Raw genomic sequence first — 16,662 nt, 5'->3', positions numbered from 1 at the left:
AATATTGTACATTTGAGTCTTAATATAAAGATGACGACATGAACAATGAGAATTCATATAGCTAACTCTAACTTCCTGTATATGAGGCTTTGTTGTTATTGTTGAGTCTTCATGTAAGTGCTCAATCTTTGGAGGGAGTTCACTACTCATCACCCCTGGTCCTATACTCAAAAGTGAAAGTCGTTCTCCTCCTGAAATTATGAATACCTTTTATTGTGAAGTTTTAACTATTTTAATGATTCATATCCAGCTAGACATATAAGGACAGTAGCAACATGTAAGGACAAATTCATTAAAATGATTCTCCCATCCTATTTTATTTGTTACTTTGTGTTCGTTGATGCTATATAAAATGTTTTTAACTATAATTTTCACTTTGAAATTTCTACCAGCATGGTACTAAAATATATCAGTACACGTCTAATCGTTTATATATCTGAAAATTTGACATAGAACTGAAAAAATCAGTATACATAGGAGTATAATAAATACACTAAACTTAAAAACAGCCTAAAAATTGGACACAAACCAACTTTCTTGTCTTTTGAATTTCAGAGACTTTTTTCCTTCATTTCCTGATTTTAGCTGTTGTGAACATGCATTGCGCGAATTCATATAGTAAGTAGCGGAACACAACTTACTTGAAATTGAGATATAATTATTATTATTTCTTGATTTTAAACTTAATATAAAGGTAAGACTGTGATATGATCGGATCAAAAGAAACAAAATATTCAAATGTAAGTGCCATACCAGCTCTCCTCTATTCCAATTTATACAATAACAAATTAATTGAAGAGTCAATCAGAACACTTTTTCTTTGACTAAAATTTTTCTCACATTGTTTAAACTTTTCCAATATAAGCTCTTGCTAACGAATTTAGAGATTAAAAGGAAGCAGAAAAATAGGACTTTTATGACCAACCATGGATTGGGTTTGGGGGGGGGGGGGGGAATTGACTAATGATAAAATTTAAGAGTTGGAGGAGAAGTTAATGGATATGGTGGCTTGGGAGATTAGTGGGGTCGAAGATAGTATATGGACTAGGAAAACTAATTGTATTAGGAAAACCGCTAGAGATGTATTAGGGATCTCGAAAGATAACTTTGGTGGACATAGAGGGGATTGGTGGTAGAATGGAGAGGTCCAAGGGAGAGTGGAAGCCAAAAAAACTGCTTACATGAAGTTAGTGAAGAGTAACAACAAGGAGAAAAAGAGGACGAATAGGGAGAAGTATAAGATTGCGGAGAAGAAAGCAAGGATAGCGGCTATGGCGGTTAAAACGACAACTGATAGGTTACAACTACCTTGCTTTATGTTTTGATGATCTAACAAACTTACTGCCAAGAACCAGATAAGGAACCAGTTACATATCCTCAAGACCTTAAGATCGAAAGGCTCCAGCTTGGAATATGCTTCAACTCTTCAGAGTCATAGGAACAACAGAGAGAACAGATAACTATCGTTTCCCGAGGAAACAGTACAAGTCAACTACCTCACCTATAAAGTTGCTGCCTGCACACGCTACAGTGCAGAAACAGTGCTGCAGTCAACTTTATGGGGAGTATCTTTTACCTGCCTTGCTTACATCATTCTAGTGATGTCACAAATATATTATTAAACATCAAGGAAGGTAAAATAAATTACTTGTTCACTTAGAGAAATCATTGAAGCTCTCATACGGTGATTGATGATCAAGCAATCAACTTTCAAGTGATCAAGAACAAAGAACAACACTACTACGGACAAGTTTCCCACAGCAAGTCATTGTATGTCCTTAGTTGAGTTGTAACTTTGTAATAGTTCTTAAATTGTATTTACTACTTAGCTTGTTCAGAAGTACTCTGTAAGAAACTCTTTGTAAACCTTAAACCTTTGTGTTTGAGTCTTGGCTAGAGTTAGTCGAGTTGTAAAGTCTTTGTAATAGAGTTATTACAAAGTGGCTTGTAATAGAGTATTACATGTTAGTGAGGGATTAAGAGGTTAATTCCTAGGTTGTATAGGTTATAATCTAAAAGTTGCTCAGTAGTGAAGTTGAAATCCTACAAGGGTAGGTCGTGATTTTTAATCCCGTTGAGCTGGGAATTTTTCCACGTAAAATTCCTCTTGTCATCTACTTACTGTTGTGTGCGTGTGTTCTAAGTGGAACTGATAGAGAACCTAGTTCTCTATAGAGTTTGGTGGACCCTTATATTCTATCAATTGGTATCAGAGCAGGTTCTTTCTATCAGGTTAACACCTAGAAAGGATCATCATGGCTACTCCTCCAAACTTCGAAGAAGGCCAGTCTGCTTACAGATCACCTAGGTTCAATGGATAGTATTATGGATGGTGGAAAACTATGATGCACCACTTCATCATGGCTGAAGATTCTGAGCTATGGGATGTCATATGTGATGGACCCTTTATTCCCACCAAGAATCTTGGCGACCCAGCTGTAGCTATTCCCAATATGAGGAAGGAATTCAATGATGTTGATCGAAAGGCCATAGAAAAGAACTTTCGTACAAAGAAATTTCTTGTTTGTGGCATTGGTCCTGATGAATATAACAGGATATCGGCATGCCAATCAGCAAAAGAAATCTGGGAGGCTCTTCAGACATCTCACGAAGGAACAACACAGGTTAAGCAATCCAAGATTGACATGCTCACAACTGAATACAAGCTCTTCAGGATAAAAGATAATGAATCCATCCAAGATATGCACACTCGTTTCACCTCCATCATTAATGAGCTTCACTCTCTTTGTGAAACTATTCCAAGAAACAAGCTTGTTATGAAAATCCTTAGTGTTCTGCCCAGTTCTTGGGAAAGCAAAGTGAACGCCATTACAGAGGTGAAGGACTTGCGGACACTGACCATAGATAAACTTGTTGGCAATCTGAAAACATATGAAATGAAAAAGAAGAAGGACAATGAAAGAAGAGAACCCAAAAGGGAGAAGAACCTGGTCCTTAAGATAGACAGCAATGGTTCAAGTGGTGAAGATGGTGATATGGCTTACTTGACAAGAAGATTCCAGAAGATGGTTCGCAGGAATAGAGGTATTCCAAAAAGGGAAAACTCTAGCAAGTCAAAAATTTATGACCTTTGTCATAAATGTGGAAAGCCAGGACACTTTATCAAGGAGTGCCCTCTCTTAAAGCAAGATCATTACAAAAACAACTTTGACAAAGCAACCAAGAGGAACCCGGTTCCTGATAAACACTTCAAGAGAAAGAATATCGCTGACAATGTTGTAAAGCAAGCTCTTGCTGCATGGGGAGACTCCTCCAGCGAATCTGAAGAAGAAAATGATCATGGTGATAGTTCAATGATGGCAGTGAAAAGTGAAGTAACTGAGTATGACTCAATCTTTGCCTTGATGGCTCAGTCTAATGATGATGACGATGATGAGGTAAATTTTCTAGATGTTCAGAGAAATCTGAAATCTTATTCTCCTAAAAAGCTCATGTCTTTGGCAAATGTGTTAATTGATGCTTATCACAGTCTTATAAATGATAAAGATGCTTTAACTATGGAGTTAGGAGAAGCAGAACAAACCAGGGATGATTTAGTAATCGTTGTTGTTGATTTAAAGGAAATAATTGAGAACCTGAAGAAAGAGAAGGATGAACATGAAAGAGATGATCTAATGGTCGTTGTGGTAGACCTAAAAGAGAACTTTGAGTGTGTAAGAAAGGAAAAAGAAGTCTTAGCTGAGAGAGTTGCTAATATTGAGCATGAAAGAGATGATCTATTAGTAGTGGTAGTGGACTTGAAGGAAACAATTGGAAAACCTAAAATAGAGAGTAGGCCTGAAAATTCTCAAAAGGGAAAGAAAATTGCAAGCGAGGCACACATTAAGCTTGAAAGTGAGTTAAATTCAGTGAAGTCTAGTCTGTGTGCTGAGCTTGAGAAAAACAAACAACTTCATGCAGAACTAGGAAAAGAGAAGAGTGATCTTGAAAAATCACTCAAGTGGACCTGGTCCTCTGATGTTATCACTGCCATGTACACCAACAATGGGGGAAACAAGCAGGGGATTGGGTTCCAGAGGGAAAAGATTCCCTACAACCCTCATAGAAAGTATGTTACTGTACCTGATAATTGTCTTTGCACTCACTGTGGCAACACTGGGCACTTTAAAGAAAACTGTAAGGCCAGATTTCAGTCACAATAGAAAAACAAAGTGTTTGCTGAAAAAGTAACTCCTGGTAGAGAACCTGGTCCCTCATATAAAAAACACATGATGCCTGCTTGGACCAGAAGATCTCTTATTCACCCCTTTCCTCAGTACAAGGGACCCAAACTCGTTTGGGTTCCTAAGTCTAACTCCTGATTTTCTTGTGTAGGGAACAGTGAAAGGAAGTAGCCTACAATGGTACATGGATAGTGGCTACTCAAAGCATATGACTGGAAGTACAAATGATTTTCTTTCACTTAAAGTCGTGCAAGGAGGGAGTGTATCCTTTGGAAATGGCAAGAAAGGATACATTCTGGGAGTTGGAAGGATTGGAAAGTCTCTCTCACACTCAATCAAAAATGTGTACTACGTGAACGGGTTGAAGTACAGCTTGCTAAGTGTTTCCCAGATCTGTGAAAAGGGAAACAAGGTGGAATTTGTGTCAAAAATATATACAGTCACAAACATAGAGACTGGTGAGGTGATGCTAGTAGCAAAAAGATACAAATATATCTATGTTACTGATTTTGAGTCTTTGCAGAATGGTGATCTCAACTGTCTAAGTGCTATTGATGATGATGCTGAATTATGGCATATGAGGCTGGGTCATGCAAGTTTCATGTTGCTGAAAAATTTGTACATGAAGGACTTGGTTCGTGGTCCGGCCAAGTCGAGTTTCAAGGATCACAAAGTGTGTGATGCATGTGTAAAAGACAAGCAAGTCAGATCCTCATTCAAGCCCAAAAAGGAAGTCAGTACCTCAAAGTCACTTGATCTTCTTCACATGGATCTATGTGGACCCATGAGGGTGGAAAGCAGGGGAGGAAACAAATATATCTTCGTTATAGTTGACGATTACTCCAGATTCACCTGGACTCTGTTTCTCATAACCAAGGATGAAACCTTTGAAGTGTTTTTTGCTTTTGTCAAAAGGATTCAAGTGAAGATGGGTAATAATGTAGCTTGCATCAGGTCTGATCATAGGACGGAGTTCGACAATGCCAAATTTGATGAGTTATGTACTGAAAATGGTATCACTCACAATTTTTCGGCTCCAAGAACACCTCAACAAAATAGTGTTGTGGAGAGAAAAAATAGAACTCTTGAAGACATGGCAAGGACAATGTTGATTGACAGTGGGACCGCAAAGAATTTCTGGGCAGAAGCTGTCAATACTGCTTGCTACTTGGTGAACAGGTGCTTGATCAGGTCCCTTCTGAACAAGACTCCATATGAGCTGCTGAATGGAAGGAAGCCCAAGCTGACACATCTAAGGACTTTTGGGTATAAATGTTTTGTCCTCAACAATGGAAAGGAAGCTCTTGGAAAATTAGATGCCAAAAGTGATGAAGGCATCTTTCTAGGATACTCATCCCAAAGCAAAGCTTACAAAGTATACAACAAAAGGACTCAATGTGTTGAAGAGAGTATACATGTGATCTTTGATGAATCTCACCTCTCCTGTGAGAAGGACATACGTGTTGACCAAGATGGAGAACCTTTATCTGTCCCATGTGAAGTTATTGACATGACAAATGGAAAGGCAGACATGATGAGTCATGCCAAGGAATCCAGTAAAGATGATGCAAATACATCTCCATCCATTGGAGAGGAACCTGGTCCCATGATCACAACAATTGAAGCTGAAAATAGAGTTGCTGATGCAGTCCAAGGTACTCCACTTGCTGAAATAACAAGCGGCCAAGAACCTCAGTCAGATATTCCTGGGTCCTCTACAAATGAGATTCAGGTACCAAACTGGAAGCACAAAAGCTCACATCCTCTTGACAACATAATCACCCCTCTTGACTCAGGTGTTCAAACCAGATCAAAAGCCAGAAATTCACTTACCTTCTCAGCCTTTCTTTCTCAAATAGAGCCCCAAAACATTAAGGAAGCATTGAAAGATGCATACTGGATCACAACCATGCAAGAGGAGCTGCATCAATTTGAAAGAAACAAGGTATGGCACCTGGTCCCTTGACCTGTAGATCGAACCATCATAGGAACCAGATGGGTATTCAGGAACAAACTTGATGAATTTGTAAATACAACAAGAAAAGCAAGGCTTGTAGTTCAAGGCTATAATCAGGAAGAAGGGATTGATTATCATGAAATATTTGCTCCAGTTGCTCGAATGGAAGCCATTAGAATTCTTATCACCTTTGCATCTCATATGGAGTTCACACTGTTCCAAATAGATGTCAAAAGTGCATTTCTAAATGGTTATCTGAAAGAAGAAGTCTATGTCAAGCAGCCTCTTGGTTTTGAAAGTCACGAGCATCCTGAGCATGTGTTCAAATTGGACAAGGCATTGTACGGGCTAAAGCAGGCTCACCGGGCTTGGTATGAAAGGTTATCAAAATTCCTTCTAGAAAATGGATTTACAAGAGAAAAAATTGATAACACTCTTTTTCTGAAGAAACTAGGGAGGAACCTGCTCATTGTTCAGGTATATATTAACGATATCATTTTTGGAGCCACAACTGACTCTCTTTGTGAAGAATTTGCAAAACTCATGGGGAGTGAGTTCGAGATGAGTATGATGGGTGAATTAAATTTCTTTATAGGACTTCAAGTAAAGCAATCTCAGAAGGGAACATTGATAAGTCAGCAGAAATACATCAAGGAATTGCTAAGAAGGTTTGACATGGAAGCATCAAAAGTCATCGACACATCTATTGCCACAGCTACCCGTCTAGACATGGATGAACCTAGTTCCCTTGTAAATCAAACCATGTATAGAGGGATCATAGGGTCACTCTTGTATCTTTCTGCAAGCAGACCAGACATTGTGTTCAGCGTGGTCCTTTGTGCAAGGTTTCAATCCAATCCAAAGGAATCTCATATGACGGATGCCAAGAGAATATTGAGATATCTCAAAGGAACGCAGGACCTGGTTCTCTACTATACCTCAGGTGACAGCTTTGATCTTATTGGGTATACTGATGCTGATTATGCAGGATATCTAGTGGACAGGAAAAGCACATCTGAAATGGCACATTTCCTGGGTTCTTGCCTAATCTCGTAGGGTACAAGGAAGCAAAACTCAGTGGCACTCTCAACTGCAAAAGCGGAATATGTAGCAGCTGCTTCTTGCTGTGCTCAATTGTTGTGGATCAAGCAACAGCTGGAAGACTTTGGAGTGTTCTCAGATTGTGTGCCTCTCCTATGCGACAATATAAGTGCACTCAATATGGCCAAAAATCCAGTCCAACATAAGAGATCCAAGCATATTGACGTGCGTCATCACTTCCTCAGAGACAATGTTGAAAAGGGGCTCATTTGCATGAAATTCTGCAGCACAGAAGATCAGATTGCAGACATATTTACCAAGGCCCTGAGTAGAGAACATTTTGAAAGAAATCGTCTGGCTCTGGTATTGATAAAGCCCAACTGAGAACCTGGTCCCTCGATGATTGGCTATGAAAGACATATTCAGGTAAAATTAGCTAAAAAGTATTTTCTGGAAAAGTCTAACTCATCTCTATACCGTTACAAGAAGACACACATGATGATTACATAAAAAATAGGTAGTTGATGCAGTACGCGCTGGTAAAAAGGGTAAAACTTACAGATGTAATATTAGTCAGGGAACCTGGTTCTCCTGACACAGGTTAGTAGTTTCTTTGTCCTCTCATGCACAATTTTGAACGGTTAAAACAAGTGCCACGTCATCAGTGTGTCAGTTTCTTTTCCTTGCGTCTTGTGAACCCAAACATCTCACCTGTTAATAATAATCAACCCGACTCCCAAAACTGCCGCCCTTTCTTAACCGGTCCCTGATCCATCATAAATTCATCTATCACTGTCACAACTCCTCCCATCAAATTTCAAAAACCCCATTCTTCTGTCTCTTTTTAAACTGCCAAACCCCTTCTCTTCTTCTCACCATGGCTAAAAATCAAACAAACTCGAGTACTCCAAGTGATATCCCCATTGAGTCCTCACTTGTTGATACACCCATATTAGACTTCTCACCCCACACCACTGCAAACCAAAACCCTAGGGCAGAATCACCCCCACATTCTGTCTCCTCTCCTACCCACTCAAGTTTTGGTTCTCATAGGAGTCGCAAAATCTCAACTCCCTAAAGATTTGTAGCCTAGAGCCCTTCTCCTACTTCGCCGAAAAAAGGGGATGAACAGAGTACTGCTGACAAAGAAGAAAATTAGGCATTTTCAAGCTCGCCTGTGAAAAAAGAGTTAAAAGTAGATCCAACTGATAGTTCCGAGAAGCTTTACTCAACAAAGACTTCTCCTGATCTTATGTCCACAGGTAACACTCCTTTTTCTATTAAGTTTTCCATAGATGTACAAGAAAAGGAGACAATAGAGAACATGATGTCCATAGCTCATGAAGGTGTTGTTATAGAAGGAGATAATGATGGTTTTGGGACTCAGGGAGAAGAGTCTAAGACTATGAAAGAGGATAGAGAGCTTGTGCCTTTTGAACAATCGGCACAGGACAATACTACTGGGGTACCAAATAAGGAACCTGATTCCTCCCAGGAGGATTTAACTCAGGGGTCCTCTCAAGAGCCCCAGGTCAGTATTGACCCTACTTCCTCTCCTTATTTTGATGCTGAGCCTTTGTGTGTGGTGATACCTGAGGAAAGATGTTTGTCCAGAGAAAAAAAATGTGTTAGTAAAGAGGATTCTGATAATATGCAGATTGCTAGCTTGACTAGGCGTAGACCAATGGTTGCTCAAGAGTCCACTCCTAAGCGACCTACTACAAGATTGCAAAGGAAGGAGGCTCTTGAGTCTGTGCTTAAGAATAGCCAAGCTAAGTCAAGGAGAAGAAAATTAGTAAAAGATGGAAAGGTTGTGAGGGAGAAGTCAGTACTAGTTGTGAACGTGGATGATGAAGTAGAAGAGGAGCCTAGTTCCTTAACTAGGAAGCGCTCACAGAAGCATGGTCTCCCTAAGCCTAAAAGGGGATCTTCTGTGTCTGTTGAAGGTTTGAACAAGTCTGATGATGTTGTTGTTGCTAGTAAAAGTATGGTGAAAGAATCTGATGATAAGTTGGTAGAAGAGTCTGCTGCCAGGGTGATGGAAGAATTTGGTGAAAAGTCTGTGAAGTCTGATGAAAAGGGAAAGAGTGTTTGCAAATATGCTAAGAGAAGAGCTGATACGGATAAGGAACCCAGTTCCTCAAAGAAGGCCAGAATGAGTGATCCAAGGAATACTGGGAAAGAGAGGTTAAGATGTCAAAAAGTGCTATGGGGCCGCACATTTGCCTCTGATATCTTGGAGGAGGCTGGTATGAGACAGCTGGTTGAGATCTGTGAGTTCCAACAGTGGACACATTTGTTCACGAATGATGCCCCAATGGTTTATGAAGAGGAAGTACACTGACCTTTTTAAAGTTGAAGATGATCACATCTGTGTGTTAGTGAATGGAGTTGATATGGTGATGGATTCTGCCTTGTTGGGATCCATTCCATGGATCCTATTATCAAAATTTCACAAATGCCATGTTAAAGGACAGAGCAGTTCAACAAGGGGAACGAGTTCAGAAGAAGGCATTTCTTCCTGTATATCAACTGTTGTTTGAGATGGTGAATAAGGTACTGCTGCCTCGAGCTGAGAGAAGATCTATCACCTCTTGTGCAGACCTGTTCCTCATGGAAGCACTAGACAACTTCACTACCATCAATCTGCCTGGGATTATGATATAACACATGAACAAAGTGACAGACTTTAAAGATAGTAATCATGGGTTATCATATGGATTCCTTCTCACCAAGGTCTTTAATCACTTCAAGGTTCCTCTGGGACAAGCTAAAGTGGGCACAAAGAAGCAAACCTTCTCCAAAGCTACGCTTGAAGAATGTGAGTGTATCGAGAAAATTGGAGGGGTTGGAAGCACTTCTACCATATCTCAGCTGATCAATGCTCAGAACAGTGCTACCTCGGAGATATGGAAATTAAAAGCAAGGAATGCTATCCTTGAGACTCAGTTAAGTCAGCTGCATGAGGCACCTGGTTCCAGTTGTTCTCAAGGAGAAGAGGTTGCTCGTCTAACCAAAGAGAATGTTGAGCTCAGGAAACGAGTGGAGGACCTGAACGAGAGACTGCTCAACGAGCAAATGTCAGCAAATGCTCGAATGGATTTAGTCCTCCAAGCCCTTTCTAAGCCATCTCCTTCTAATGCTCCCTAAATAGCGTCTCTTCAGTGTCTAGTCTTTAGTGATCAGTCTATTCCCTCAGTGTTAGTTCTTTGTTTTTATGATGTTTGTGGTGTTTTTTTTGTTGTTCAAAACTGTGGATGGTGGTAGTAATATTGACTCTGATCCTGTTGAAAAATCCAAATTAATGATAATGCAAGCTTTTCCCTTTTTGCTAACTATGCCTTGTCTTTATGTCTATTTTTAGTATGTTGTGTGCACACAAGTGGCATGAGTTAACTCGAGCTAGACTTCTTTTTGCTATATACTTGTTCCTCCTCTTTTTATGATGCCAAAAGGGGAAAGATTAATGAGCACTGATTAAAGGGGAATACAGACTTAGGGGAAACTTAAGGCTTTTCTAGTTCACGTTCTGGTTTTGTGCGTTTTCTTTGGGATCTAAAATTATAAGTTTGTCATCATCAAAAAAGGGGGAATTAATAGGTTACAACTACCTTGCTTTATGTTTTGATGATCTAACAAACTTACTGCCAAGAACCAGATAAGGAACCAGTTACATATCCCCAAGACCTTAAGATCGAAAGGCTCCAGCTTGGAATATGCTTCAACTTTTCAGAGTCAGAGGAACAACAGAGGGAACAGATAACTATCGTTTCCTGAGAAAACAGTACAAGTCAACTACCTCACCTATAAAGTTGCTGCCTGCACATGCTACAGTGCAGAAACAGTGCTGCAGTCAACTTTATGGGGAGTGTCTTTTACCTACCTTGCTTACATCATTCTAGTGATGTTACAAATGTATTATTAAACATCAAGGAAGGTAAAACAAATCACTTGGTGACTTAGAGAAATCATTGAAGCTCTCATACGATGATTGATGATCAAGCAATCAACTCTCAAGTGATCAAGAACAAAGAACAACACTACTACGGACCAGTTCCCCACAGCAAGTCATTGTATGTCCTTAGTTGAGTTGTAACTTTATAATAGTTCTTAAATTGTATTTCCTACTTAGCTTGTTCAGAAGTACTCTGTAGGAAACTCTTTGTAAACCTTAAACCTTTATGTTTGAGTCTTGGCTAGAGTTAGTCGAGTTGTAAAGTCTTTGTAATAGAGTTATTACAAAGTGGCTTGTAATAGAGTATTACAAGTTAGTGAGGGATTAAGAGGTTAATTCCTAGGTTGCATAGGTTGTAATCTAAAAGTTGCTCAGTAGTGTAGTTAAAATTCTATAAAGGTAGGTTGTGATTTTTAATCCCGTTGAGTTGGGAATTTCCACGTAAAATTCCTCTTGTCATCTACTTACTGTTGTGTGCGTGTGTTCTAAGTGGAACTGATAGAGAACCTGGTTCTCTATGGAGTTTGGTAGACCCTTATATTCTATCAACAACATTTAAACGCTTCTATGAGGAACTAGAGGACAAAGGTAGGGAAAAACATTATAGGCTTGCCAAGGCGAGAGAGAAGATGACTCGTGACCTAGACCAAATGAGGTGCATTAAAGACGAGGATGGCAAAGTACTGGTAGAAGATGCACATATTAAACGAAGATGGCATCCATATTTTCATAAACACTTAAATATAGAAGGGGATAGGAATATGTGTGCTGGGTGATGTAGAGCACTCCGAAAGCCGTCGAGAATTTGGATATTGTAGGTGTATGAAGTTTGAGGAGTTTAAGAGGGCAATTCGTAAAATGAGAAGGGGAAGAGCGATCGGGCCAAACGAGAATCCCGTAGAATTTTGAAAAGTTGTAGGAAAAGTGGGGTTGGAGTGACTAACTGAGTTGTTAATATCATTTTTATGACGACAAGATGCCCGATGAATAGATGTGGAGTACAATGATGCCCTTATACAAGAACAAAGGTAATATTCAATAGCTATAGGAATATCAAACTACTAAGTCACACTATGAAAGTTTGGAACATGGTGGTAGAGATGAAGATGATGAGGAATATGTCTATTTTCGAGAACTAATTCGGATTTATGTCAGGGCAATTAAATACGTAAGCTATTCATATTTTAAGGAGATTGTCGGAGCAGTATAGGGATAAAAATATAGACTTACATACGATGTTCATCTACTTAAAAAAGGCATATGACAAATTTTCAGGAAAGTTTTATGGAGATGCTTGGAGTCTAGAGGTGTACTTATGACATATATTAGAGCGATTAATTATTTATTAGAGTTTGTTAAATTTATAGTTGTTTTGATAAATTATTGATTGGAGTTTATTCTTTATGATTTTGGAACATTATGTTTTAAATTTGAGCTCAATTGGAATAGATTTAAGAATTGAATCATCTGTTGGATTGTTAAAATTTGAAGAATAAACTTATGTTTCTGAGTAACGAACTTCAAATAAAAATATCTTAAGTGCATGCAAAATATTGGCTATACTCCAGACTAAAACGTCATAAGTGCAATTTTTACACTTAAGACGTTTTAGTCGTAAGTGCAAGCAAATAATTGGCTACACTTCAAACTAAAATGTCCTAATTGCATTTCTTTTCTTCTTCTACTACTACTCTTTCTCCTACTCCTCCTCCTTTTTCTTTTTCTCCTTCTCCTCCTCCTCCTCCTTAAGTTTTGTTTGGACTTTGGTGTTAGTTAACATAGATCTCGTAGCTTATTATATTATAAATCTCGAGTGATTTTATTTATTTTGGGATAAATTTCAGAAGGAATAAATTAAATTGAGGTATCATAAGTAAAATGAATCAAGGTAATATAGTGAAACAAGTTCAACTTCAGATAAAATTATTTGAAGTTTACTTTTTTCAAGTTAAAACTTCAGATAAAAATAATAATACCAAATTTTAGATATTTTGTTTGAAGTTAGACTTACTTCAGACCTGTTTTTATGTTTTAAGTTTGCAACTTCGCACGCAATTTTTTTTTTTGCTTCAGACATGCTAGTCTGAAGTTGATCCTTAAGCAGGTAAGCTTATTTTTATGTAATACGGGTATGGCTAAAACGATGACCCCAAAATCGGGTATATATGCACTTACCCTCTCACACATGGCTTAAGTTTTTTATTTTATGTTTGAGAAACGGGTTTCTCATTACGGCCCAATACACGCCAAACATCTAAGTAATTATTTTTCACCCAACTATCCACTATTTACCCGCTTTGACCTAAATTTAACACTTTAGCCAAATACTTTTTAAAATCTAAGTCCTGCTCCCTCTTTTTCATCTTACTTTCTCTCTTCTCTGAAATTCATTAACCGTCGTCCTAACACTAAATCTCCACCATATCACATCTTATTCATTCTACCAAATCTTCACAATACAACATTTTCTCCATACTTCATCTCAATCACTATCGTCCAAAAACCTTAGCAGAACCTTCTCCATCTCCCTCTATTTTTTTATTAAAAAAATCATTCTTTCTAATATCAAATTATAATACTATACGATCACATATAACTATCAAAATGGGCCAGCCCAACCCTACTCAACCCAAGCCTTGCGGGCCTTTGAATATAATGGGTTAGGACGTGATGGCCTGTCATTTGAATGGGTCATAAAATGGCTAACACAACCCAGCCCTAAGAAGCCCGCGGGCTAGGATGGGCCAGCCTTTTATTTTTTAAAATTATTTTTTTCAGATCTATAAGAATATCTTTGTGACATAATCGCCTAATCATGTGAACAACTTCTGTTTTCTTAGATCGGTATGAAAAGCATGATATTTGACAATGAATTTCGTAATTAGAAATTTTAGCTAATAGCTTAGTTTTTAGTTTTTACTTTTTCTAAAATATTAAATATTTAAATTCAAATTTAATTAAACTTTTGGCTCATGGGCCGATTAAGGCCTAGCATCAGTCAAGCCTTAAGGGTATGGGACTAACTTGGGTCGGGCTTTTAAATTGACTCAAAAAATCCTAACCTTTTCCTATCCAAGTAGCGTGTGTTAGGCTGGCCCCACATACCAGGCCCATTTTGGTGACTCTACACAACCACATGATTTCTATCTTGGGGTAGTTTCAAAATTGTCCAGGCTTTCAAAACTAAATACAAATTCCTAGCAGGATAATGATATTTATATCCAATGGCAGCAATATATTTTTATTTAAATCATAAACGAATGTATCACAAACAAAATATTTCTAAATTCACGTATAACGGCATAAGCTTTTATTTCTCACACAATCGTTTCTTAATTTCTCGCAAGAATGACTTTCACAAGAAATAATTATTGGTATAATATATATTCAATTAGCAACATTAATTATATAAAAGGTATAATACTCAAACGATGCCATTATATATTTATAGAATAATTTTGGTATATTTCATACTCAATTATATAAGTGGTATAATAATGGTATAATGTATATGCGTTCTATGTATATTTGGGTCTTCTATTTAGAATAAATTGGTATATTTTTCATACTCAATTATATAAGTGGAATAATAATGGTATAATGTATATACGTTCTATGTATATTTGAGTCTTCTATTTAGAATAATCTTGGTATATTTACATAATATTTATGGTATATTGAATGTTTAAATATATAAATGGCATAACATGGTAATTTTTATCAAATATACATCCAATATACATTAGATATACTATAAAGTATACATATTATTCTTTTTCTTTTTTCTTTTTTATTTTCTTTGCTCTTTTTTCTTCCAAAGTGAGAAGAGATAAAAACAGATAAGAAGGGGTTCCTTTTTCAGATATGAAGGTGATGGATTCACCATTTTCTTTTGTTGGTCGTTGACAGATTCAGAGGTTAAAAATGGAGAGGCTATGGTGGTTAGGTTGAAAAGGGTGAAGGTGGAAGATGAGAGAGAGAGAGAGAGGGATAATAGATATGGGGTAGGGGATACAACAAATTTGAGGGGAGAGAGGATAATAGGTTAATAGGGTATAAAATCTATTAATTAGTGGGTCAAATATTCTTTTTAACTAATCCCTTATTTTGTGGACCTGTTAATGTTTTAATCAATCTCATAATATTTCAATACTGCTAAAAATGTAAAAGAAGTTGCTATTTTTGGAATAAACAAAAAGTAGTTTTATTTTAAGAGAATAATTTTGAAGAAAGGACCAACCGTGTAAAAAAACTCTTCATCTTTCTTTTTTATTTTTAAATATACAAAAAGAATTTCTTCTACGTTAAAAGATACATATAAAATCTCTTTGCATTAATGTGTTCTATCATACTCTTAAAATATTTCATCTGTTAATGTAGACTTGTAAGTATTTTGACGCAGACAAACAAATACAGGGCGTGATAGTATGTGTGATTTTTTATTTTTCTGCATTAAGGCCCTTAATTATATCATTGTAAGCTTGTTAATGATCATACTGCAAATATAAGTCTCATGTAGGGAGGAGACAATTCAGAGGTCAGATTGTAATTTAATGACAGTAATTGATTGTTAAACAATTCTCTAGTGTTTGGTTGTGAGATATTTCGGAATTTTACCTTGAATTTACGTTGCAAGGGATATCATCTGTCCAAAGAATAATTTTTGTTGATGGTTAGACTGATTTTTTGAAACTAGATTTTATTTCGAGTAAGCATTGCTAGATTAAATTGGGTACATCATTGTGAGTTTATTTCATGCGTAGAATATTATTTGGGTGCTTGAAAAGTGAATAAGATGAACTAAAACTTTTTTGAGAGCCATTGAAACTTGCTTAAGCTTGAGTTTGAATATTTTTGAAATTTTAATTTATTGTGTGTGGTATTGTAATAGATTGTGTACATCTTAAAGAGTTTGATTGTCAGTTTTGGAACGATTTAATGGAGATTTAAGGTTGTTTGCATTGAAATTTAAGCTATGATTCGAAAGATGAAGTTTCCTGTGTATCTTTTTTAATTTGATTTTAACTAGATTTTTAACTCCAGACCAGTGTAAATCACCTCAAATTTGTATGTTACCTCTTTTTTACGAATTACAATCCTACCCATCTGAAAAAATCTTTTTATTTTCCTAGGTTTTTAAATTTTTGTGTATTATTAGTAAAAATTTAAATTGGCCAAAAATAATTAAATGGCATGAAGTCAAAAGTGCTGTAAAGACTATAAGTGGGCGTTTGGACATAAGAATTGTAAAATTACAAAATAGGGGGAAATTGTTTTTCAAGTGAAAATGGTATTTGAAATTTAAAGTTGTGTTTGGACATGAATATAATTTTGGGTTGTTTTTGAAGTTTTGTGGATGATTTGAGTGAAAATTTTGAAAAACAGCTTTTTGAAGTTTTTTAAATTTTTGAAAATTTTATAAACAAATATTAATTTAAAAAAAAAGTGAAAATTTTTTGAAAAAAAAGAAAAAAATTTCTAATGTCCAAACGAGCTTTAAAGAACCACAACATGATAATTCCCCT

General features: G+C 36.9%; 1 protein-coding gene across 1 annotated transcript; it reads left to right on the top strand.

Annotated features, from left to right (window-relative positions):
• Positions 1-2,360: 2,360 nt before the first annotated feature.
• LOC142168954 (uncharacterized) lies at positions 2,361-9,526 on the top strand. Its single transcript, XM_075230131.1, has 12 exons — positions 2,361-2,877; positions 3,325-3,398; positions 3,450-3,855; positions 3,922-4,069; positions 4,557-5,138; positions 5,364-5,559; positions 5,638-6,129; positions 6,424-6,618; positions 6,751-6,972; positions 7,198-7,545; positions 7,713-7,782; positions 8,445-9,526. Exons 1-12 carry the CDS (start codon positions 2,361-2,363, stop codon positions 9,524-9,526), a joined length of 4,332 nt encoding a protein of 1,443 aa, XP_075086232.1.
• Positions 9,527-16,662: the final 7,136 nt, after the last annotated feature.

Source organism: Nicotiana tabacum, chromosome 14, assembly GCF_000715075.1.
Source record: "Nicotiana tabacum cultivar K326 chromosome 14, ASM71507v2, whole genome shotgun sequence".
Lineage (NCBI taxonomy): Eukaryota > Viridiplantae > Streptophyta > Magnoliopsida > Solanales > Solanaceae > Nicotiana > Nicotiana tabacum.
Note: the sequence above shows the minus strand (reverse complement) of the source record. Positions and strands in the feature narration are given on the sequence as shown.

Bases quoted from the DNA above. Each gene is read 5' to 3' on its own strand.
- LOC142168954 (XM_075230131.1), top strand. From the start codon at position 2,361: ATGGCTGAAGATTCTGAGCTATGGGATGTCATATGTGATGGACCCTTT. The intron at 2,878-3,324 runs GCAATCTGAAAA...CAATGATGGCAG, and splicing joins GACCATAGATAAACTTGTTG to TGAAAAGTGAAGTAACTGAG. The intron at 5,560-5,637 runs GTATACAACAAA...TCCTGTGAGAAG, and splicing joins CCCAAAGCAAAGCTTACAAA to GACATACGTGTTGACCAAGA.